Source organism: Maylandia zebra, linkage group LG20, assembly GCF_041146795.1.
Source record: "Maylandia zebra isolate NMK-2024a linkage group LG20, Mzebra_GT3a, whole genome shotgun sequence".
NCBI classification, from domain to species: Eukaryota; Metazoa; Chordata; class Actinopteri; order Cichliformes; family Cichlidae; genus Maylandia; species Maylandia zebra.
In genome coordinates this window covers 32,381,391-32,406,378 of record NC_135186.1, presented here as the reverse complement: position 1 = coordinate 32,406,378, position 24,988 = coordinate 32,381,391, and the positions used below count along the sequence as shown (strand labels likewise).

General features: G+C 40.1%; 1 protein-coding gene across 2 annotated transcripts in view; it reads right to left on the bottom strand.

The window, feature by feature from the left end:
• Positions 1 to 24,988, bottom strand: part of jph2 (junctophilin 2) — a 27,248-nt gene extending 2,260 nt beyond the window's left edge. For both annotated transcript variants that reach the window (XM_004560275.6, XM_004560276.6), the window contains exons 1-4: positions 23,717 to 24,988; positions 19,292 to 20,108; positions 5,497 to 5,615; positions 2,359 to 3,296 (exon numbers count right to left, since the gene is read on the bottom strand). In XM_004560275.6, the coding sequence (XP_004560332.3) occupies positions 2,359 to 3,296; positions 5,497 to 5,615; positions 19,292 to 20,108; positions 23,717 to 24,095 (2,253 nt within the window). In that variant the 5' untranslated portion in view covers positions 24,096 to 24,988. The remainder of the gene's footprint in view (positions 1 to 2,358; positions 3,297 to 5,496; positions 5,616 to 19,291; positions 20,109 to 23,716) is intronic.

The following is a 24,988-nucleotide window of genomic DNA, read 5'->3' as shown; positions in this document are numbered from 1 at the left end:
AGCTAAAAAAAGAAAATACTCAAAGAAATATTGATAATTGAACCCTTGATAATGCTGATAATAATGATTTGATTATTAAATAAGTCTTACAACTATTTTCTCTAAAGTTGCAAGTGATTCTGCAAAGATTCAAGAAACAAATGGAAACTTACTCAGTTTTGAGGTGTTAAACACCAACATGTAACATAAATGCTACTTAAAATGCAAAATTCTTAGAAATTTTTGAGAAAATGTATCCTGATGTCTACGTTGGGGGGAAAAAGAAAGTAGAGCCCCTGCCTCTTCTTCTACTGTTATCACTTGGAAAAATCTTAAGCGACATATACAACATCAAATATAATGTCAGTTATTCATTATGATGATGCTACATGAACTTAAACTGTATAACACTGAGTGTACTGACTACAAATCAAAACTTAGATATGCAAATTTACATTTGATTTCCTTAAAAAAAAGTTGTCAGAAGATTCAAAAAACACTATAAAAATAGAATTTTATGGGAATTATTTCATGGTTCAGGCTTTACAGGATTAAGACTACATATTTATCCTGGAATAATATTGTGCGAGCTCAACCCGATGCCGTGGTGAAAATTGTATACTCTACCAAATCAGAGCTCCACTTTCAGTAATGCAGTCACCCCTTTTTGTACAATGGGACTCCATGAACATATGTGATGACATTTAAACCTGAGATAATTAGCTTCTGACACAAAATTGATAATGATACTTGGGATACTCATGAAGATTTTGACAGACTTTAGTTTCTTTCCCACAAAAAAGGAAAATGCTAACTAAATTCAGGGTCAAATGACAAACAGTGTTTGAGATCGCCCAGATAAAGGTCATGGGTCAGCTTGTCTACTGGCTCTCCCCTACAGACATTAAATCTGAACCTAATGAAGCCCTGTGGGAGATTTTGAATTTACGTCATACATAGCACTCCCCACCACCATCAACACACCAAATGAGGCAAAATCCTCTGGATGAATGGTGTTTATAGTGTTCCAGCAGGCTGGAGAATCACAAAGACTCAGAGTGCTCTGAAACCTTTCTAATTGCATGTGATGGCCATAAACCTTATTAAGACACTTTGTTTGTTTTTCTTTAACCTTCCTAATCTGTGGCTGTTCATGTTGGGTTTTATCTTTTCAATGCAAAGAATTAATAAAGGATTATCAAAATTATTATTTATAGGAGATGGTTGTACCCAAAACATATCTTGTGAGCAAGTTCAAAATAAGACTGCAGGAGGAGCAAGACAAAAAAAAAAAAAAAAGAGACAAAAAAAGGGGTTTAACATCTAGAACAACCTAGTTAAAGGGTAAGAAAATTGTCCTACCAGCACCTTTAAAGATCAGAAATTAACACCCCTTATCCCTTTTGTGAGATTTACGGGTGCAGATGGGAGCAATCTGCTAGCTTTGGTTAGCTCTAGGCTAGCCATTTCTTCCTGTTTCCTGTCTTTATGCTAAGCTATAATCAGCCTCCCACATTCCAGCTTCATATTGGCAGGTACATTGTGTACACTGTCTTCTACTTCCCGAATACAAACCAATTTAAGCATATTTCAATAAAAGTTGCTTCAATCCTAGCTTATAACAAATATTTACAATGTAAAAGTGAGCATTTCTTTGTCATGCATGCTATTTCTAAGTGTATTTTTATTTATTTATTTATTCCCATCTAGCCAGCAGGGAAACTAAAAGAAAATTGTTTGGACATAACAGATAATTATCGTCCACTGAGATTAGTAAATGTCATCTTATTTGGTGGAGGTTAGTACTGGCTGATACAGATGTTTGGCTGATATATTTATAGCCATAATTATAACTTAATGCTGATGCTTAGGGTACATGCTTAGCTAAAACTTTAAAACCAATGTAACATTAATACCTGAAATTGGCAGGCAATATAAAGCAAATGCACATTTAAAATAGAAAAAAAGGAGACATAGCATTCATTTAAAACTATTTCCCCCTCCAACAAACCAGAACAGTAGTCTGGCTTTGCCCTTATACGGTAAATAACGTGACTGGATATGGTGTACACTTTTATTTGACTATGATGGTGTCAAGCTGTGCTCTTTAGTTAGAAACTAGGACTTATGGTCATTAATGTCAGCAGTAATGCTAGTGTATATTTTTAAGGCTGTACTGAGCTAAATGCTTATACGAGCATCGGTAAGAATTACTCTCTGGGGACACTGAATGTGTGTGGAAAATTTAACAGTAATCCATCTGATAGCTGTTGACCAAAGTCTTGGACTGACAGACTGACACCACCATACATGTTGTGACAATATTGATGTAGCAAAAAATAATGAAGAGTGAGTCACTGTGTATATTTACTGTCTTACCTCCATGTCCAAAGACTCTGGGGTCACCTCGTTGCTGAGGCTCGACAGGATGGGCTTGGGTCTGACTTCGGCTTTGGGTTCCACCTTTGCTGCCGGTCTGGCAACTACAGATTTTGCTTCCACTGGCTTTGGTGCCATTTTAGGTTCAAGACTCGGAGCAGGTTTTGGAGCTGGAGCTGGGCTGGGTTGCCGTTTTGGTAGCGGTTTTGTTTCTGCTTTACTGGGAGGCCTGCTCGGTTCCCTGGACTCCACTTTGTTCTCAAATACAGGCGTCACTCTTTCTTTTGTTGGTGGTGCTCTTTCGCTTTTTACCTCGGAGGCTTTAGACTCAGGAGTTACAGATTTGTAAGACGCTTTGGAAGGCGTTTTGGAGGGAGCTTTGGAGATGGGACGTGGTGCTTCTTCTTCTTCTTCTTCTGGTGAGATGAGGCTATTCCTTACAGGGGCAGCAGGGGCTGTAGTGGCATCTGATGCTTTTGCCTCAGAGTCAAACTTCTGCAGTGGCTTGATCTCCATGTCAGAACCCTGCTCGTTCTTGTTGCTCTGGCGGCTCGGGGTACGAGATGGGCCACGACTGCTGGTGGCCCCTCCTCCTCCTTCAGATACAGTTGAAGCAGGAGCAGGGGGAGTAGTGGGACGACTGCCTTGCTTGCCGTTGAGTTTACTACTTCCACCACTTTTACTGGTTTTGTCTTCATTCCAGCTACCTGGACTGAGGAGTTTGGGCTCTTCCTTGCTCATGATGCCTGGGCTTGGAGAAGGCGTGCGACCTGGGGATGAGCTAGGCATGAGGCTGTCCAGTTCATTCATAACCGGGCTTTCAGGTGGTGTAGGCAGTGGCTCCTCCTCAGCTAGCAGGGGTTCATGCATGATGGTCTCTGTGTTCTCACTGCCTTCCACGGCCAACTGTAACGCTCTCTTCTTCAGATACTCAGGACCTGAAAGCCAGTTCAAATACTTTTTAATCACTGGTTTCTACCATCAGTCATTATAAGTCAGAGGAATTATTATTTTTTCCATAATTTAAAATGTATAATAGATACAGAATGTGGGCTTTCAAACTCCTCCTACACAATCACAAACTGACTAATGAAACTTGGCACACAGGTACGTCTTAGACCTGTGTAGGTTCTTATCTAAAAAACATATGACGCCATCATGTTGCCTACAACCATCTACCAACATTTATGCACCTACAATGCCTCATTAAAATAATATTATTTGAATGACAATAACATGTAATTTATAGCCACAAACTTGAATTATGAATTATATATGATGTCATATTGCCAAGGAACCACCTAACAATGGACCGAAATTAGAGATACTGTAGCATGGGTATGTACTAATCACGATAATTAGAATTAATGTTCCATAAAAAGGCCATGGTATTTTTAACACTAAGTAATAATGCCTCAATCCATTAGGGATTTACAAACATCATAAATGATTTATCATGTGAGTGTCATGACTTAAAGTTCAAAATAATCCTCTTTTGTTTTTAGTGGTTTCAGTCATTCACCATGTGAAAGTAGCTGTTTTAGTGCCTCTCACTTTACCCAGCTTTATTCTGATTGGCTGCCATTCACAAACAGAATAATTGAGCAGCAGATGGGTGTGGCTACTGTGCTCACAGAGAGGTCACACTTCATGGCGCATAGCGCAGTATTGGGTTAAGTACAAAAGGAGTCTATAACCGAGTGCTCACATCAGTGAGGCCTGAACCTTTAGCTTACAGTGAGAATTATTATTATTATTATTATTATTATTATTATTATTTATTGAGTTATTTTTGCAGGTAAATATATTTTTTAGAAATATTCATTTATATTAATATCTTTCTGCTGTTTCATAATTATCATGGAGCACAGCTCACTGTTAGATAAATTCCTGTTGGCTCGAAAATAGCTAAAGGAGCTCAATTTAAAAACGGACATTTTTCCATTAAAAAAAGATTCCCTTGATAAAAATGTTAGCTCAAGTATTGCAGGGCTGAGAGGTCACAGATTGTCTTTATAAGTATCATCCCCTTAAACCTCCTGAGAGCACAGGAAGCAGCTACAGAGGATATTAGAGATGCATTCAGCTGCTGCATCCCCTTCCTAATAAGCTTTCGCTGGAGTACACATTTTTCCATTAAACACAAATAAATTCTCTGTTTGCTCACATTTCAGAAAAAAATCCAAAGGAGAAAATTTGTCCCAAAATGAAATATACTAAAAACAATTAATATTTTTGATATTGTCAGACAATCCATACCTACAATGCACTGATATGCTTTCTCTTCATATTTGGTTTGAATTGAACAGCTGAACACTGTAGTTTTGAGCAAATGTTACTAAAACAGAAGAAATTACCATTTGTTGGGAAACATTTTTTGTTGTGGATGAATACACATGCTGATGATGATTACCAGCTGTAGGACACGTACAGCTGTCCTACAGCTGTACATATGATACTTTTCTTATGCTAAAAATAAGAAAAGTATAGAATATCAAAAGTCCGATCCTTAAATTTATGAAGTGTTTTGAAGCAGATGTTTCTCAGCCAGCGCCAGTCTCAACCAGACTTTTAGTGAAAGACTAGTCATTTAGAAAGTGAGAGACAATTCATTTAGAAAGCTGGACGACTTTCTGTTTGCATCTGACTTCTTTAAGCTCTCTGCTGAGTGAGAGCGCAGGAGTGAAATGCAGGAGGCTCCCAAATAGCCCCTTTGCTTTTGTGTCAATGTGTGTGTCGACAGACTCGCAATGAAACTGATACGATCCCTTCGACCCAATAAGATGGTCCTTTTTTTAGACAGTCAAACGCGACTATCCCTGTGATGGGCCTCAGCAGAAGGATATACTATCACAGGCTGTGAGGACAGAGACAAAGTAGAGAAGTAGCTCTGCTGTTGGGATTTTACATTTGCTGTTTCCTTCATACAGTATCATACATAAGTAGGTAAAAAATTTTTTTTCTGAATTAGCTTTTTTAGTGTGCATTCCCGTGATATCTAGTGAAACTCAGAGCTTGCATACAGCTGCAAAGTCCGTGAGTGACATTATGATGCCTTAAAAGGTGGCCCTTTTAGATGCTTTTTAAATTAATTTTGCTGATTTTTTTCTAAAATGTGGTGTGGAGATGTCGACTAACCTGGCTGGTAGAAGGAAGGGGAGAGCTCTTTGGCCACCAGTCTGGCAATGCTGGACTCTCTGTTGGAGGCCTGGGCAGCCTGCTCAGCTGCATCTGCCTTGGCCTTGGCATGGGCTGTCCTGCAGTGGAAAGATGCAACACAAGTCACTCAGCCTTCTTTCATCTTCTCATTTCATTAATGGTCTGAATCCTAATCTTTCCCCCCCCCTATATGCCGGCAATGAACATGCTGTTTTCAGAAAGCATCTGTTGTTCACTTCAGTGTGTTTTATAAATGACACAATCAGTACCACACTTGGCTTAGCTGTCGGGAGGAAGAGTGGGATATGAGTGTGTTTTCACCATCAAGAAAGCAAAGTCAGAGTGTCTCCCAAATAGAATAATGCTATTAATTTAAATGTGAAACTACAAAACCTGGTTTTGTCCCCACAGGAGGCAACAAAGTCCACCTGTTAGCAGCTGTGAATTGGTGAATTGGAATATATAAATCAGAATGTATAAAACCATTCCTTTAATAGCAGGGCAGTTTCACAAATGTCGGTTTATACTGGTCTATAACTTTAAACCAGGCTTAATTTTACTAATAAAAAATAATTAAAGCCAAAGAAGGGGGAAAAAAAAAAGAAAAAAGAAAAAAGAAGATTCCCTCAGGTAAGCCTAGCACTGATATTACCATTTCATCAGCGACACCTCCATTGACAAATAACAGGGAAAGACAAAAACCAAAATAAACAAACCGGTTATATTTGAGGAAAAATACCAAAATCAATTTATTTTGAAGGCTACGCTATAACTTGCTGATCTCGTCTCATCATTAAATCATCAATCAGTTCATTTTGGAGTCACTGTTAGACAGAAACCACCTTTAGAAAGCCAAAAATTATATTTTAATTGTCCATCGTTTACGCTCCAAAACAAAAAGGGAAATCCCTTCTATTTATCCTCTGTGTCACCTTTTTAAGTAGCTTTAAGCTTTTCTTGTGTGAGGAAACACAGCTGAGGGGTTGGATACGCTCACTCAATTGAGCATTTGCTTGTCACTTTCTTGTTTAACCTCTTTACAGCCACCAGTGATCAGCACATGCATCAACCAGGATGCAGCCTGTTTCAGTTCTACATACTTTTTCTGCTTTCTATTCATTTACGTCATACTATAATGGTTTAATGGTTCATGAGACATTGACCTCGACCTTCCTACACAAACACTCTCAGAGATAAGGGCCTTAAACAGAGTGACCAAAAATATCGCAGTACAAGGCTTGTTTATAGTATTCAATCATGGTCAAATGGATGCTGGGGTGGGCAGTCGCTGGTCATATGGCTCATTAGTATTATTAGCTTTGGAGGAAAGGGGTTGTCCTGTTCTACCGTTTGCCTGGGACAGAAATAAATTACACTTTTGCCACCATGAGTGAGACAATGAGTTATTGCTGGCAAGCTACTGAGGCCTCCATCATCACACAAATGTCTGTGTGGGTGACAGGCAGAAAGCACTGCGGCCTGACAGGCGTACATTTGTATATTTATAGTTGTTTTGCTGCACACTGGAAAAATTTACTTATCATGCAACACTTTGCAATGCAGAGTTCATGAACTTTCACTCTGGATTTCCCCTTAAAAAAAAAAAAAAAAGAATCACTGAAGAACAGGTAGCAACCAAGAAAACAAGGCTAATTCCAGCTGCTAAACCTGAAATGCAGTCTAGTTATACCACAAAAATAGGGCAGCACAATTTATTATTATTTTAATACTATTATGCTTCTCTACTCGGGTAAAGACTGTAGCCATACTGAAGTTTTGTAGAATAAAAGCTGTTTAACTGGTTCAGTGGTTACCATCTCAGTTTAGCTTGTTAGCATGCTAATGGTAGCTCTTTAGCAGTGTCAGCAGTGCGCGATTGCTCACGCACACAGCTTAGAGGGAACATAGCGGTGTGTCAGGCATTTTGACTTTGCACATGTTTTATGATAACTACATTTAACCTAATTTCTACTGTACGATTCAGCTCAGTGTGACTTTACTCTCTGTGTGTTGGGTTTCTATTGTGGAAAGAAACTGGATTGTTTTTTTGTAGCCTTAAGTGCCTAAACCAATTATTTGGAATATTTGGTCAGGGAAAATTATCAGTAGGAAGCCACTTGGGGAATGTTACATGGAAAATGAGCCCCAACACATTGCAACAGCAACCAAACAGTTCCAAAAATCATATCATCTCAGTGAAAAAGTACACATATAATTAATTTAATCTGATACACCTCCTGCCTCTGTAAACATACAGTCAAATTTCAGCTAAGCGGATCAGGGAACTTTTAATTAAACAATTAAAAACACCTGCTGATATACTTCCTCAAAACCATAAAGTAAAACATCTGGCAATCACAAAAGGATCAGTTAATAGTTAAGAAAAAAAAATCTAATCATGTTTTCATCATTAGTGATGAAAGAGGATGATATTAGATGATGAATTGCTGCTATATCCAAAAACTCGAGAGGTAAATGAGTTAAAAGCTGCTGCTGTTTGTCCCCAGTAACTGCAGGTACTGAGTGTGATTACTCTGTAAATACTCAACATGTTGTAACTTTACACCAAGATGAAAATAGCTCCTCTTAGGTGGGGAAGATGCTTCCACCAGGAACAATTAGAGGCTCCTGAGGTCCCCTGATTGATATAAATGAGCTCCACCTGTCCACACAGACTCAGCACCTACTCAGGAAGCTGTTTTTCCTCAAAGTTATTCTAACAGCTGATCTTTAACAACATGTTTCCATAGCAATCTCAACAATATCTAAACTTAGCACAAAAAGTAAGGAAACTTTGTTTTGGTCGATTACTTCTTTGTTGTAATAATGCTTCTTGGCAATAAATCTTGTACCACTGGAAAGCCTGTTTATTTCCCCTTAGATGATGCCACATTTGCGAGGAAAATGCTTTTGTGTGTTGAAAAGCAGAGTAAAGTATGTGGGTTGTGCCCATGAAAATCTTGGAAAAAAAATCCCCTCTGCCAATGCCAAACAGCTTATTCTGCTATCAGCTCTTGTTTGGTATCATTTATTTGACCAGATGATCAAAGTCTATGCGATCGTTGTTATGTTGGAGGATAGAATTTGGTCCAAGACTGTGGAGATATGTGATTACCCCTGGCTGCAGAGACTCATCTTGATCTCTCTATGCATTGAGATGCCTCTAATGATGACAAGCCAGATTGTCAGCACCAGGGTACCAGAGGCTCAAAACAAGAGTCAATAGCAGAATAAGCTGTTTGGCTTATTCTGAGAAGATTTATAAAGTTTTTTTTAAAGGCACAACCCACATACTTAACTCTGCTGCTCAACCCATGAATGGATTTCCACTGGTATCAATTTTATTGCCAAGAAGCAATTTTGCAGCAAAGAAATAACTGACCAACCAAAAATGTCCTTACTACTTAGTTGTTGTGCTAAGTTTATTTAAAGTGCTAATGAACACAATATGCATACATGTTTATTATAAAAATATACTCTGAAAAGCCTCAACCATCTTCTCCCTTACCTAACAATATACTATTACAATTTAGTTCCTGACTGCCTGCAGACAGAGTGGTGTGTGAGGTAGCAGACAAGATGGCAGCCTTTCAGTGTGGACGGGTAAACTGCCAGTTGGAAGAGAAAGATGTCGACAGATGGCTTCTTCCTGGAAACTGACTCTACCTTCCACCTCACAGTGGCTCAGTGTCTTCAGGAGTAGGAATAGAGTTTCAACTGTTTGTTAACTGCGGAGGCTGCAGAGGGGGGCTTCATTCAGATAACACTGAATGTTTGGTCTGAATGTGGACCACATCTGCAGTTTTCCATTGGCCATAGTTGACTTTGACTGATGGATTAACTCAGGGGGAGTCCGGCTGCTTGATTTCACCTCTGATACACCTAAATGGTCCAGATGTCTGATGTCTTGGACATCTGGCTCAAACAACAATGACTGTAACCCACATCAGGTCCAGCTCATATTATTACTATGATAGCTTGATGTGAGCTTGGGTAGATTAGTGGCTAACAGCTATTTTCTTTAGTATGCCTGGAAGCACCAGGGTAATTCTAAGCTGAAGCAATCAGCAGATTTGACACACCGGGCTCAGTTCAGCTTCCTGCCTCTCTCTTGTTCTCCTTCCTGTTGGGAACTCCACAGTTTTCCCATTTAGTTTAGCTTATTGCCAACAAAACATGGCATCGCACAATAGTCACAGAACCACGTTTACACCACTGATATTACATTTGTACTACTTTTAACATAATAAATGGTTGAATTCAGCATGAAATACTGTGTTCTTTCCATTTCAGTTGTAGCATAGGAGACGGACATTACAGCCAGGAAGCTAATTATGAAAGAAAAGGGTAATCTGAAAGTGACTGCATGTATCCTTTATATACAGTCTATGCTTAAATACAGTGGTTAAGTATGAAAACTCACTGTGCACTTTATTAGAAAACACCTATGAGACCTGCATTTTTTTATAAAGTGCTATGCATGTAGCAGAGCTACTGGTAAGTACTAAAATGGCTAAAGGCAGCAGACGGATATAAACTGACCCCTGTAGCAGCCTCACATCCATTCACAGCTCACTGAGCGTGTCCATCACTGACCACACAACTCTCAGTACCATAAATATGGTGAAATCTTTAGCACAAGCACAAGGTGAAAAGTAGGGACTTAGGCCTGCATGGTTAAATCAAATTCAATCCTGTAAATTACGAGTCATATAATCAAAATGAATAGATTTGTGCAAATCACTGACTAAAATAATAATAACAAAAAATAAATAAATAAATAAACCAGAACCTGGCATGAAGGATTAAAGCAGCCAAGCACTGAGCAGTGTTTTCCTGCTGGAACACTATATTTGTTTGGGGCTTTTGGTGTAATTATATATCTTCCAGTCTGGTTACAGTTGCTAAAAAATGTATATCATAGCTCCTCATAATGTCAGTCAATGGATGTTCTGATTGATAAATCCCACCTGTGACCTCAGCAAACACTTAAATGAATAGTTTAAGGCTAACCAATGTGTTATGCCATGACATTAGTCAGTGAGAATACTTTAGCCTTCTTTCTGGCTCAAATTGAGCCCAAATTTTCAAAATTAACCTTGTTTTCACCAAGCACAAAAACGATCAAGTCAGCCCATAACGCTAAGATTAGTGAGGTCACAGATCAAAAGTTTTCTTGGGCTGTTATTCTATAGGTTTATATACAAGTCTTTTTGAAACCAGAGGAGCTGCACTCTACTGTTTGTTAGAAAACAAACCCCCACAAGTGTAAGAGAATTCTGCACTGAGTTCACTTCTCAGACACAGACAGCTTTTATATACAGTCAGCGAAGGAAGCATTCAGAGGCTTCAGCTGCAGAAACAAAAGTACAGTAAAGGTCACTTTACACAAATGCACTGCAAAAATAACTGTGTGTACTTTGAATAAAAAAAAAAAAAGCATGTGCTAGTGTTAGTACATTAATATACTTTATTTTCTGTGCGTCATAACTCCCCACAGCTATGAGATCACAGATTAATGTACAACTTAAATTTGGCCTAATATATAAGTATAGATACAGTTCTTTAAATAAGTCCTGGTACTCTGCTGTTTTGTAATGTCTGTTTTTTGTCCCGCCACCATCGTCTTGGAGTCTACTGATGGCGAGAGAGATGTGCCACTGGATCTTTGTGGAGGGTCCTTTCCAACTCTGCAGCAACTATGTGTGCATACACGAGGGAGTATGCAAGAGTGATTAGCTGTTAATAAAAAAGATGACAACATTTTTAAATATAATTGAATCTGTTGGCCAAAATATTCGCACATTAAGTGCTAATGGAAACCTCGTTACTGCAACATTACTCAGAGGTCACGTCGCAAGAAATAGTAGAGAGCTCATCTATTTTTCTAATTACTGACCAGTTTCTTTTTCTATCAAATTAAATAAGTCACTTGATAAAAAAAATAGTCCTCAAAGAGTCCTGAGCCGTAGTCTGAACTTTGTTTACAACTTTTATGACCAGTTGATCGCTCACCAGCACAAAATGCTAGTATCAGCAGTACAGTATGTAATCCAAGCCCCACAACTAAAGCTAGGTGTGGTACATATATACACTAACCCTTTATACCCAAGCACTTGCTTATGAGGTGTGCCATATTTATATCCATGGAGGCATTTGACACCACTGCTGACGCAAGATGGATCGAGATCTGTGATCTCGAACTGTTGGCAGCTCTTAGCGGAGCTAAGGCTTGCAGGAGGTGACAGAAAGAGAGAAAAACAGCAAGCAGATTACTGTTTTTGAGCACAGCTGTGTGGTGTATGGGTAAGTATTTGATTTCTGTCTGCAGGGAAAAAGAAGAAGAATCGCTGTCTGGGTGTTTGTGACCAGATAGGAAAGACGGGGTCTGACAGCAGCAAGGGGGGAGGGGGACAATCAGCTGTTGCATTCCCCCGCGATTGTGATACAGCAAGAGTATGCCTGTCCATATTTAGTCAGGGCTCCTCCGTGACTACAAGGCCCCTATGTGTGCGTCATTTACACCCTGTCCTGCCACACAGGTCCTCCTCCAGACGCCCAGCAGCCAGTCCACAAAGCAGAACAATGTCCACAGACTGTCTGAGTGTCAGCAAACACTTTGACTAACTGGGCTTGAAGAGGCCTGGTCTGGGATCGCATGCAGTGTCCTGGTTGTATGTGTATTTTTAAATCCAAGACATCACTGCCAAAGGATCATAGTGTGAGGAAACCACTGCCAGGAACAGATGTGTCATGTCTCCTCTGCTTATATAATATTGGATTTCAGTTTAATATCCAGGACTACAGGAAGGCTGTTTTGTTAGGACCAATGCAACAACATAAAAATACTCCAGTGCAAGAAAAACAGATTTTAGAGGGTGCAAAGGACATTAAATTGTCAAAAAGAGAATAAGAAAGATGTAATATTATTCCAGTAGCTGTCTACGTAGGATAAAAAGATAAATTCAAGGTGCTGTGACATAGTTAAACTCCTAAAAATAAAGAGCATTCCATGCACTTTTGCAAGGAACTCCTCAGTCACTTACACCTGCTCCCTATCAGCCACGGCTCCAGCAGATAATGTGCACTGATACCAATCAGAATTTTAGACTACTGCAAAAACAATGAATCCACTTTTTCAGTTCAATTCAAATTCAATTCAGTTTTATTCATGTAGCACCAAATCACAACAACAGATGCCTCAAGGCACTTTATATTGTAAGGTAAAGCCTCTAAAATAATACATAGAAATCCCCAACAATCATACGACCCCCTATGAGCGAGTGCTTTGGCCACAGTGGGAAGGAAAAACTCTGGCAGAACCAGGCTCAGGGAGGGGTGGCTATCTGCTGCAACGAGTTAGGGGTGAAGAGGAGGAGGGTAGGACAAAGACATGCTGTGGAAGAGAGATTAATAATAACTGATGATTAAATGCAGAGGAGGTGTATAAACACACACTGAGTTAGACAAAAAAGTGGAAGTCTGGAAGTCCCCAGCAGCCTAGCGTTATTGCAGCATAAATAAGGGATGATTCCGGGTCACCTGATCCCACCCCAACTATATGCTTTAGCAAAAAGGTTTTAAGCCTAATCTTAAAAGTAGAGATGGTGTCCGTCTCCTGAATCCAAACTGGAAGCCGGTTCCACAGAAGAAGGGCATTTGTTAACAATACTTTACATCTCCTCTGCCATTTGATTTAAATGTTTGGACACTGAGTGTATAAAGCACTGATATGTCAGTGGCATGTACACTGTTTTCTGCTACATCTTGCAATGCATTTTGTCTCACTTTGCAGGTACCAGACTGGCTGTTGATAATGATGTGATGATGAATCCTCACGCAGTGGGTATTCACCATAAAGACACTGAATAGATGCCTGTTTTGCATCACTGAAAAAGGATTGCCATTTATACTGTGCTTATTTGGTCTTACCAGACACTCAAAGTGGTTCAGACTGCACTCGTCAAGGAATTTGAAGTGCTGTGATATGGTTAAAGGAAAATCTCATGCTTGAGCTAGTTGCTGGTAACAAGCTCATTCAACAGAAACTTTTAAATATAAATGATTTATCAGCCCAAGCACATTAGCAAAAAGACTCCACGGTCACTTAGACCTGCTCAGAGTCAGCACTGGCCTCTGCTTTTAATGTGTGCCAGTAAAGAGGATTACAGCCAGAGCTATCTACTGCCCAACCCGTACCCATTTCATTTATTTATCTATCTTTTGGATTGTGCTTCCTACGCATGCAGCAAAAGAATTCCATCTGAAACTTGAATTGACAGAAGGGAAACATATTTTTGTCGGTTGGAGTCTACTGCTTAGTTTGACCCAGTCTCACCTGGCCTGGACATGAAAAGGACTGACAGTTCTCAGTTCTGCGGATGGTGTTCGATGGAAAATAATGCTGCCCTTATTCTCTGTGGGTCCCACTAACTCTGCAGAAAACTCGCTATACATGAACTTGCACCAAACAGGGCTATTCAAAGTACATTTTAAAAAGCGTAATTTCTCTTGAGACCTTTTAAGTGTTTGTTTTTACCACCTGGAATGGCCACTGCTTATGCTTGCTACAAAAAAGCTCTCCATCAGTGACATCTACGACCTAATTACAGTGCAATTCCACTTTATTAGATAATCTAATGTTTGGTGGAAATGGGAAGTAATCCTAAAGAAGACACTGTGTGCACAAGGGACTGCATGAAAGAGTGATTAGATGACAGCATCTTTAAATATAATTGAATCTGTTGGCTAAAATACACACACATTAAGTGCTAATGGAAACTTCATTATTGCAACATTGCTCGGAGGTCACATAACAAGAAATAGTACAGAGAGCTCATCTGTTTTTCTAATTACTGACCCGTTATTTTATTCCCCTCAAATTAAACAAGACAGCCCTCAAAGAGTCCCGAGCTCCAGTCCGAACTTTGTTTACAACCAGTTTACAAAACTGTTTTTATGGACGGTTAAAGAGCCAAAAATACTCAGAATCCTAAAGAGTTAATATGTAAATAGTAGAAGTCAATTTTAAACGTAAACAGTAACTCAAACTGCCAAGTAAATGTAATGAAAACCAAAGTTTGCCTGTAAAATGCGGTGCAGCTGAAATTTCAGCACTGACCTTCCAGCACTTTTTTAGGCTCTTCCTGATGACAGTCGTGTTAAATGTGAAATCTGCTTTTCTCTGTTCAGACTTGCCTCAGGTGATCCTAAAGCACTGACACAATGAGTAACTCTCATATACTGCTTATCTTTGCAGTACAATATTTAGATTTCAATCTGCAGGGACGGGGGTCTGCAGTCCATCAGTGCAAGTCTCACTGCTGTAAACACTCAGCCTATTTCAGGTCTTGAAGACGGCAAAAACACCACCGCCTTGTATGGTCAGACAATCTGAAGGTAGACATGTTTGTGCACACATGAATCACATAATAAAAAAGGATTTCCTGCATTAATTTTAAATCAGATTGTGCTGCAATGTGTGAGAGAAAGGTTTAAATAAATCTGTGAGACAAATCGGGGTAGCGATTAATCACAATAATGACTTAAACATAATCACACTCATGCATTCTGTGCTCATCCAAAAGGTTTTTCACCTAGTTAAAGGAATAGTTTGACACTATGGGAAATGCTACTCTTAGGGCGATTGTGGCTCAAGAGTTGAGAGTTCGTCTTGTAATCGGAAGGTTGCCAGTTCGAGCGTTGTGTCCTTGGGCAAGACACTTCACCCGTTGCCTACTGGTGGTGGTCAGAGGGCCCGGTGGCGCCAGTGTCCGGCAGCCTCGCCTCTGTCAGTGCGCCCCAGGGTGGCTGTGGCTACAATGTAGCTTGCCATCACCAGTGTGTGAATGTGTGTGTGAATGGGTGGATGACTGGATGTGTAAAGCACTTTAGGGTCCTTAGGGACTAGTAAAGCGCTATATAAATACAGGCCATTTACCATTTATACTCTCTACTGAATTTTGTGACTTTTGGAGTGTTTTTAATTAATTTATCTGACAGATAATATGGCTCGCTGTGGGGATGTTAGCAAAAACAGACCTTCCAAAAAAATTTGTGGCAGGCATCTTTGTCTGTGCATTGCAGCTGCACTGTTTACGGATGCAGCTTGGTAACCAAGCTCGGTACTGTTGGCTTAACTTAGTACTCCCACCTTCTCATCTAAATACAATCAGCAGCCAAAAAACTAAGGTTCAGGCTTCAAAAGGTAAAGTGTAGAAACCACTGAGTGCCAGTGTCCATCTTTTATATGCAGTCATACAATTAAGTACATTTTCCCTTCTAATAGGATTCAGCAAAGGCCATTTCTGGCATCACAGGGGGTTATAATAGGGTCAGACTATGTTTGTGTGGGGCAGGTTACAAATGCTCAGAGGAATTTAGCATGTGAAGCACATTTCCTGTGTGAATATATTCCTTGCTAAATAAATACATTGTACATAAAAGGAAGTTGTTTCTTACTCTCATGTGGCCTCTTTTTTTTATTTCACTAAACTGTTCTTAACTGTTATTTCAGTTTCTTTTTTGATCTAGAAATCCTTTGGGTTTTAGCAGGGATGCATCTATCAACTGAAACATCTCTGAGCTGCAGGTTTCTTGTGAGACTAAAAAACAAAGAAAAACAAACTTTCTGATCTTTGACATAGCTGAATTTGCTTTTTACTTGTTCTACTTTTTCACCGAAGCCTTCCCAAATTGGCATAGTTTGTTACTTGTAGTTTTCCACCTTGGAAAAGACATCATGTTTTCCTACAGGACTCCCAGGATGACAGTCCCTGGTGGTTTCCCCACAGTCTCTCCATTAAAAATATTCAAATTTAGAAGACTAGATGCAAAATGTGGAACATGATCATTGTAGAACAGGCGAACAAAGGATAAAAATGCCGTGTAGTCTTGCATAAAATGATACTTCTGGCTACAAATACTCCAGAAGATCACCTGTTTTACTTCCAGGCTTTGGGTGTAATAAGCTCAGGAATTTGAACCACTGATCAAATGATTATTGGAAACCTCAAACTATTAAAATCAAAAATTCTGAATGACCCGACCTCTTACAATGACACACAAATATAAGATTACAGCATGTACGTCCACACATGCTTTAGCGTTTTCACACCAGGAGGAGCATGGCTGTAAGGACCCTGGGACCCCAGCGGGGAGTCATTTCTGAGAAGTCGTGTTCAAGGCCAACAGTGGTGAGCTGGAAACTGATACTGTGGAGCTGCTTGCTACATTCCAACTATTGTAAGATACATCAACATTTTGACAACTGCAGGGAGTAAAAGTGTCAGATTGTGAATCATCTAAGATTTTCGCTAAAAGGCCAGCATCGCCATTACTCAAATACCCTGCACGACTCCATGATAAGTACTCTTCTGTTCACAACTCAAATATCATGTTAATTATTCAGCTTTAGAGATTTTGGATTTTGTTTCTCTTTCATGGGGATGATGAGACTTATGGGTTCCCCTGTTTCTAGGCTCTGTGTTAAACTATAAGCAAACTCATTTAGAAAAATCCAGAGATCTTCTGCTCCTCAGGTATTCAACTAAATCCTCTGTCGACTACGATCTGGGCTTGCAGCAGGAAGCACATATAGAGATTTCAGATATGTATTCTCCTCCTAACGTTGAAATCTATCAGAAAGCTATCAGATATTCAGCCACTCCTGTAACTGAGTGCAGTGGAGCTCTAAAGGTCACTCCAGTCTCACTGTTTGAATATGTTGTACACAGTGCCAATTCAGGCAGATAAACTGAGAAACACACACTGAGAGGGAGAAAAGTTATGCCTGTGAACTTTCCAGTTTCACCACAAAAAACTAAACAGGTAACCAGAAGAACCCACATGAATTTTTAACAATGGGTTGTCCAGTTTGTGCTATAATACATTGATTAAAGGTATTTCTGTTATAGGTTTATTTGGACTTGCAGCCAAAGCCATGGATGATTACAATGACAGATAAAGGCTCTAAATAAATGTTAGTAGTATGTGAACTTCATTTGCCTTCACACAAACTGACCTTTAGCAAATCCTAGCACGACTTTAAGCCTTTTAACCATTTAATTTACATATAAGTCACAGGGCTAAGCACCTGTTATAAAAGCAGTGCTGCTGAAAGGTTCTGAAGGCATTTCCTGGATCATAAAAGACTCTTTCAGCCATCTGAATAAATAAATATCTCATCGGCTCTACTGCAAAGGTTGCCAAACAATTCAAAACTATCCTTATTCACATTACGGAAAATCATAGTAGCTAAGACAATTACAGCACATAGTGTGTTTGTGTTTATGTGGATTGCAGTTTGGGGGGTGCCTACATACTTGTCTTTACTCCCTTTTGTAGGATTTTTAAAATAATTGATTTTATTTTTGTTTTATTTATAGATATTTCTGTCTGAACCAGTGCAGTGAAAAGAAGATTGACATTTCCATCTGCTGTGATTTATATTTGGTGATGTCGGCTCTTTAGAGGTGGGAATCACCATACATCCCACGATACGATATTATCACAATACTTAACGCACGATACGATATTATTGCGATTTAAAAAAAAAAAATTTTTTTTGCAATATTCAGATTCTGTACATAAAGGTAAACTTTGATATTAGATAAAATGAATATTGATAAAGTCTCGCACTCAGTCTTTCTCTCATTTCAGTTAGTTTTATTGTTGACAAACTGAACGGTTTGTATTACAGTCTAGTCCAACTTAACTGAATGCAACCATCTGGTACAATTATAGCTATTCTGAACTATGCAATATGAAAACTATGCAGCCCATTCAGCAACTGAAGAATTTGAAAGTAAATTAAAACAAAATATAAATTTACATTAAATGAAAAAGTTTTAAACTTAATTAAAATAAAACATGTCTTAAATTAAAATAAGTAAACTGTCATGTTTATTGCTGCCAAAAAAAAGTTAAACACATTTGGACAGTGAAGGAATGTCAGGATTCTTGCTCAGAAAAAGGATCAACATGCTCTGAGCACAAAAACCTTTTTAGTAACAAAATATCGATTTCTGCTGTCCCTGTATCGATACATTATTAGCAAACAAAATATCACGATACTACACAGTATCGATTTTTTCCCCCACCCCTACGGCTCTCATCGCTCTTCCATGTGTATATCGGTAATGGACAAGCTAGTGAGAGCAGCAGAAGGACCCAAGGACAGAACAGAGTGGGCTTCAATCAAAAACAGATCAGATATTAAGTCAAAAACAACATTAAAAGAAGAGAAGGAGTGCAGGTGCAAAGCAACATGCTTATGTGCAGCTACTGTAAGGAGACTGAAGCACCCACATGGGATTTTCCAATTGGAAGGCACTGATATCTGCTGATCTGCTGGGTTTGTGCCGAGTTTGACAAAAAATACACTTGTGCAAATACTTCAAAAGTAGCCAAATTCTACAAAAACAACAGAGCCAGCGACCCTCAGTGGTATTTAATACCACTGTTAAAGATCGCTGGAGATTTATCCAGCGATCCATTTTCTTGACAGCTTAGCCTCACTGCAGGGGGCTGAAGCTGATCTTAGCTGCAACTGGACAACAGGCTGGATATACCATAGAAAAATTACAAGTCCTTTGTAAGGGAGACATCCACTAACACTCACATTCACACTTGAGGCTAATTTAGAATCACCAGTTAACCTAAGAAGCATGTCGAAATCATAGTTTTGCTCTGAGGATAGAAAAAAACACCCATAATAGACCAAATATGATTTTAAAAAAAAGGCATGAGAAGAATGATCTCTCTGGTTTCTTACCTGGAAGCAGCAATCTCTGCCTTCTGCTTGCCGATGGCTGCAGCCCTCTGAGCACCCTCCACTGCCCGCTCCACCTTCTGCTTGATCTTGGTTCCCTTCAGCTGGATCACCCTCTTCTTCATGGCTTTCACCAGCATGTTGTTCATGTACTTGCCTTCTTCCTTCCCTCCCTCAGCGAACGTGGTGCATCCGTAGCCGTGTCTTTGGTTATTGAGCCACTCACCCTCATACTTCAGCCCGCTGGACCTCTCGCTTATTCCATATCCTGAGCGCTTGTCATTCTTCCACTCGCCCATGTAGACCTCTGTGGTGGTGGCGTCAATGTCAGCCTCCACTGGGGGGAAATCCTCAGCTCCAGCCAGACTTTCATCCCCAATGCTGACTGTGGAGTTGGTGTCGCTGGCGTTGGAGCTGAGAGCTGAATCCGGCCTCAGGAAGCTGATCTTGCTCTTCTGGCTGGACAGCGATGTGCTTGAGTCGGACTTCTTCAGCTTACCCAGTAGGGAGCTCCTGCGAAATAGGCCCTTCTTCTTGTTTTTAACAGCCCCAGGGTCCACCTGGAGTGTGAGGGCAAAGCCTCCTCGAGACGGTCCCAGCTGGGTAGGAGTGGCGACGGGTGTCTCCTCACCTGAGGCATTGGTGGTGGTGATGATTGGGACGTCTTGCTGCAGGACGGTGCCATTGCTGTGCTCGCTGCGAAGGGAGGTCAAGGAGGTACGAAGAGGGGAGCGGACAACTGCTGCCATGCCGTAGGGGACGCTCTGTCGAACACCATAGCCGTGCCGCATCCCACCAGTGAACTGACCCTGAAATGTACCTGGAAACCATTAAAAAAATAAGTTGTAAATATTTTGTTACTACACCGCAGATCCTGAGCACAAGGTATTTAACCCTAGAAACGTGTTTCCACCTTGATCAGGATGAAATCAACACCAAATCATCTACACTGGGAAAGACTGCACTGCACTTTTTATGGACATAGAAGACAGACCCCACTAACACTGGAAATCATAATGACATTTACAATCAGGTCAAAGACTCCCTGATCTTTTGTTCAAGAATGCTTTTTGATCTTAGAAAGAAGTTTTCATAGAACTTTAAGATTTTGAGATGCAGATTTTTATTGACTTCCCCATCCTCGTACACTTTTATTTCTGATCAAGCAATTGCAAAACCACTGGAATTGCAAGAAGGTGGTTTGAACAGCTTACTATCATTAAGAACTTTGTCATAGACTCTGGGCAGAAAGCACAGGATTCTTTTGCTTTTATTTTGAAATGATTGCTGTTAAACATTCCAGTCACACGTGACGGTGAGACAATCCAGTTAATCAAGACACAGTCGAGAAATTACCAAGAGGGAGAAGCCCTGTGACAGCCTGCCTGATGGACAGACAGGGAGCGCAGCAGCATGTGCCGCCTGTTCTTTCTTTTTGTTTATTCTCTCCTGTAGTTTGTGATTCATCCTGTTTACTGTTTGTTGTCTCTCCTTTTCTGTCTTCTCTGTCCACTCACTCACCAGTCAGTTACAGTAGCTCCCTAATTCTGAGTGTGTATGAGGTCTCTTCCTGTTAAAATGGAGCACTTCCTCCCAGTGCTTGCACACAGCGTGATCATGTTGATCTTTCATTATAAAGCACCTCGAGATAGCTTGTGTGCTATGTAAATAGCACCTGCGAAAAAAGTATGATTTTTATTTGTTGTGCCGTCTGTATTTTGTGCTAATGAAGGAGGAATGCACTGTGTTAAACCTACATTGTATCTTATACCCTATCCTGATGCTCACTATCTGAGAAATGTTACCTAACATCACAGCTATACAGACTTCAACACCTTTGATAAGTCTGTCTGTTAAGAATATGCGGTATAAACACATTATATTGATTAGCAGAAGGATAATGGCTCAGAAATAATTTAAGAGGCTGCAACTATCTCTAATTTGCTCATTACATTAATGCAAAAGCATGTGATGCTTTCATAGCTCCTGCAATTAATGTATTGACTCAAAGTCAGCTCTTAAGTTTTTGCTCCTTTCTGTGTCTTAGCAGAAGTTACTGTTCAGCAGTGGAAACACACCAGCTCACAGTATGCAAATGGCATCACCCACTACAGCAGGGATTCAGTGCATTACCATAAATTAAATTGAAGATTGTGAAAATAGTAAATCTTAGCACTTTAGCTTCATTAGCATGTTAATAATGCCATTCTTAACATATTAGCCTGTTAGCCTATTTGAGTCCAGGCTCACAGAGCTGCTATCGCTCCTGGAGACTGTTGTTTAAACGTTCATTTCTGCCAAAATGTCATGGATATCTTTAGAGTGACACATCTCATTCAGTACTACCCTCGCTGACAAATCATCTTAGTGTCTGTTCTCATGCTAAAATTGATGTGTGTGGATTACAGTGACAGCGAGGCCTCAGCCTGCAAGGCCAAGAGGGCACCAAATATGTGGGCTATTATTAAATCCTGACATCTGGTGCTCTCACACCCACCCGCCTCCAACCACATCTTCCAACGCACCGCACCTCAAAGCTGATGAGTCAGAGGTTAAGGAGGGAAACCACTGCTGTTGTACAAACACAATTAATTTTATTCGTCTAACTCATTTTATTAAGTAAGTGAGCTGACGGGCTAAGTAGAACCAAGAGAAGCGCCCAGAGAAAGTGTACAAAAAAATGCACACACAAAGTTTGATAATAATGTTTCCTTCCTGATACACTGTTAACACTGTGGCCGCATTCATAAATGATATACAAATGACATAATATACAACGTATAACAGTTGAGAGGACTAGTACTGCTGCACAACTACTCACTTTACTACACGTTTTGTATGCTTAGTACTTTTACTTGTGTAAGACGTAGACTTGAGGGCATTTCTTTTTGTGTTTTTATTAATTTTGAGTACTTATTTTGCCACTGTGACGTGTAGTGTAACAAACTGGAAACATCCATGTAGGGGTTTTTAGCTCCAACAAACTGAGCACCTCTTGACTGACAGCAGCAGGGTGGTGTTTTCTTCTTGTTACAGAGGCATCATTAAAGACCACCGAGTTCATCAGGCCGGTCTGTTTTGCACTCACGGATTTGTCTCCAACAATCTTGGCAGGAGTTTGCTTGTGATGTTGCAAGATTTACAAGCAGAACAATAGTAATAAAGTACTGCACTTCAGGACTTCACATTTATTTTATAGCTATAGATAGCAGTTAAAACCATGAAGGTCATGATGTGTTCAATTCAGCTTTTAAAAGCACATCAAGAAGTTGAATCACCTAAACCTTTTCAGTTGTCAAGTGCATCAGTAATCTCAGCAATACTGACTGAAAATCCTCAAACTAGCAACGTTTCCTCATTGAGAGGAATGTTGTGAAGAGGTTCAGCCACACGATGACCTCTGACCCTACTGTGGTCTGCTGCTGCAGTTTTAATATATACAGTATATTTCTTAGCTGCCCTTAGCCATCCTGATAAATATTAAAATAATCTGAATACTCATAACTCTGCAGAGACCTACAGCAGCAGCATTATTTTTATTTAGTAGTAACTATGTACATTTAAATCGGTATTTTACTGAGTACAGTAACAAAAATACTCAAGTCCTTCATTTATCTATTATTAGTTTTACTTAAAGATTCAGAAACCCGATTATCCTGCTGAGACATGAATCTGCAATTTGACCACAAGCATCTGTTCATCTCAGTGCCATGTACTCAAGTGATGTACTCAAACATAGATAAGTGGATGTGCTTGAGCATGTGTACTTACTTGCTGTAGTACAGTAAATGGTAATTTATTTGATTATTTCTATATTTAAGGAGTAATACGTTTATCAGCACTAGCTTTAGAGGCACATTAGCATTTTCAATGACTATAAGTAACTCTTTTCTGTGGTAACTAAGTACATATACTCAAGTATTTCACAATGGTTTTCAGGTACTCTTTCTATATGTAAAGCGTTCTCCATTTAAAATATCTGAATCGGCAGTTTTAATGTGCACGTCTTTCTTTAAACAATAACAAAGTGCATATATGTGAATATTTCACTTTTTCACAGTTATAAGGTGCCCCCCCCCCCCCTTTTTTTTGCTGTATATTTGTTATCCTTCTGTATAGATTTTTGTAGAGGTAATAATTTCGCTTTCCATTGCACTGTTTATGTGGCAACTTTAGTGTTTTCTTACATTTATTTACGAATTAAAGTATCGAGTCTATCATACAAGTCTTGCAAAGAAGTAGCCTTTACAGACTAATGATAATTATTAGATACACATGGCATACAAAATATGTGATATTCAATTAAAACAACGAATACTTCACATATCAAACTTCTAACAGCACATTATCGAAAAATATAAAAACATCAAAGTTTTTTTCCCCCCCCCACTTGTTGGTCGTTGTGGGCATATTTAATGCGACTCTCACCTCCATCCGCATACGTCTCTGTGCCATATCCATCCTGGAGCCCGTTATTCCATGTCCCCTCATACTTTGCTCCGCTGCCAACACTGATCCGGACGCCATATCTCCCTTTGAATCCATGAGTCCATTCCCCTTTGTAAATCCAGTGTCCTTTGGTTTCTACTCCCAGACCGTGACGCTTCCCCTGCGACCAGTATCCCTCGTAGGTGTTCCCGCTGGGCCAGGTGTAGACTCCCACCACCTCGAAGCCGTAGTTCCAGGAGCCCGAGAACTCGCCCTGTCCTTTGGGTCCGGTGCAGATGCCATGGCCGTGGGCTTTGCCCCCCTCCCAGCCTCCGCAGTAAGCTCCACCGTCATCAAACTCAAAGCGACCTCCACTCATTCCTCACCGCAGAAAAACGCACAGAAAGTAAAGCTGATTTTTTTTTCTGTTACCTGTCTAAAGATAAGAGCTCCGTTAGTCTGACTTCACCTTCACCTGACATTAAAACTGGCAGGAGATACCCTCAGTGCTGAACTTGGTTTCTTCTTTGGGTTTGGGGGTTTCTGAGCGTGTCCATGAAGCTCCGGGGCGCACTTCACACTTTATTCTGTTTTTCCTCCCTTCTTTTCTCCGGATTACTCCACTGTCTTATTGGATTCGTCGATTAAGCTAATTAACTACCCACTCCACAGATTCCCTCTAGGATAAATTATACCTCGTTGCAAATTTGGATCCTATTACCGGTTACTGAATCGGAATTGTTTCTGTATTTCTGTCTTGAAAAGCCAGGGATCTTACATGGCTTTACCAGGTGGCCACAGAGAAAAGCCCCTTTCCCCCTGTCCCTGCCACCCAGCTATCTCCCGACAGTCGCTGCTGTTGGAAATATTTTAGCAGACCTAACAAGGCGACCAATCCACACACACACCCTTCCAAAAATACAACCCAATCCTTACTCTGCTGCCTGCAAGGAGCCATGCCAGAGAGTCTTGCCACTTCGGGACAGGACTCTGCTCTCTATAGGTTTTACTGCTGCACACACGGTGCGCCCAGTTAATGCAGTTGGAGCGCAATTATTCTCTAATAGGCTGTTAAGCTTCAGCAGAGAGATATGTGAGCGCACATGCACCACTGTTGCATCCAATTCATCTTCCTGTATGACGGAAAAGCGCCTGTGGTTCTCGTGACATTAAGTCAAGTGCAATATTTCCAGTGCAAATTAGGCTTCAGCATGTGTCTCTGTGGTTTATTTCTCCATAAATGTAGCCATGCATATAGATCCCTTTTGGTAC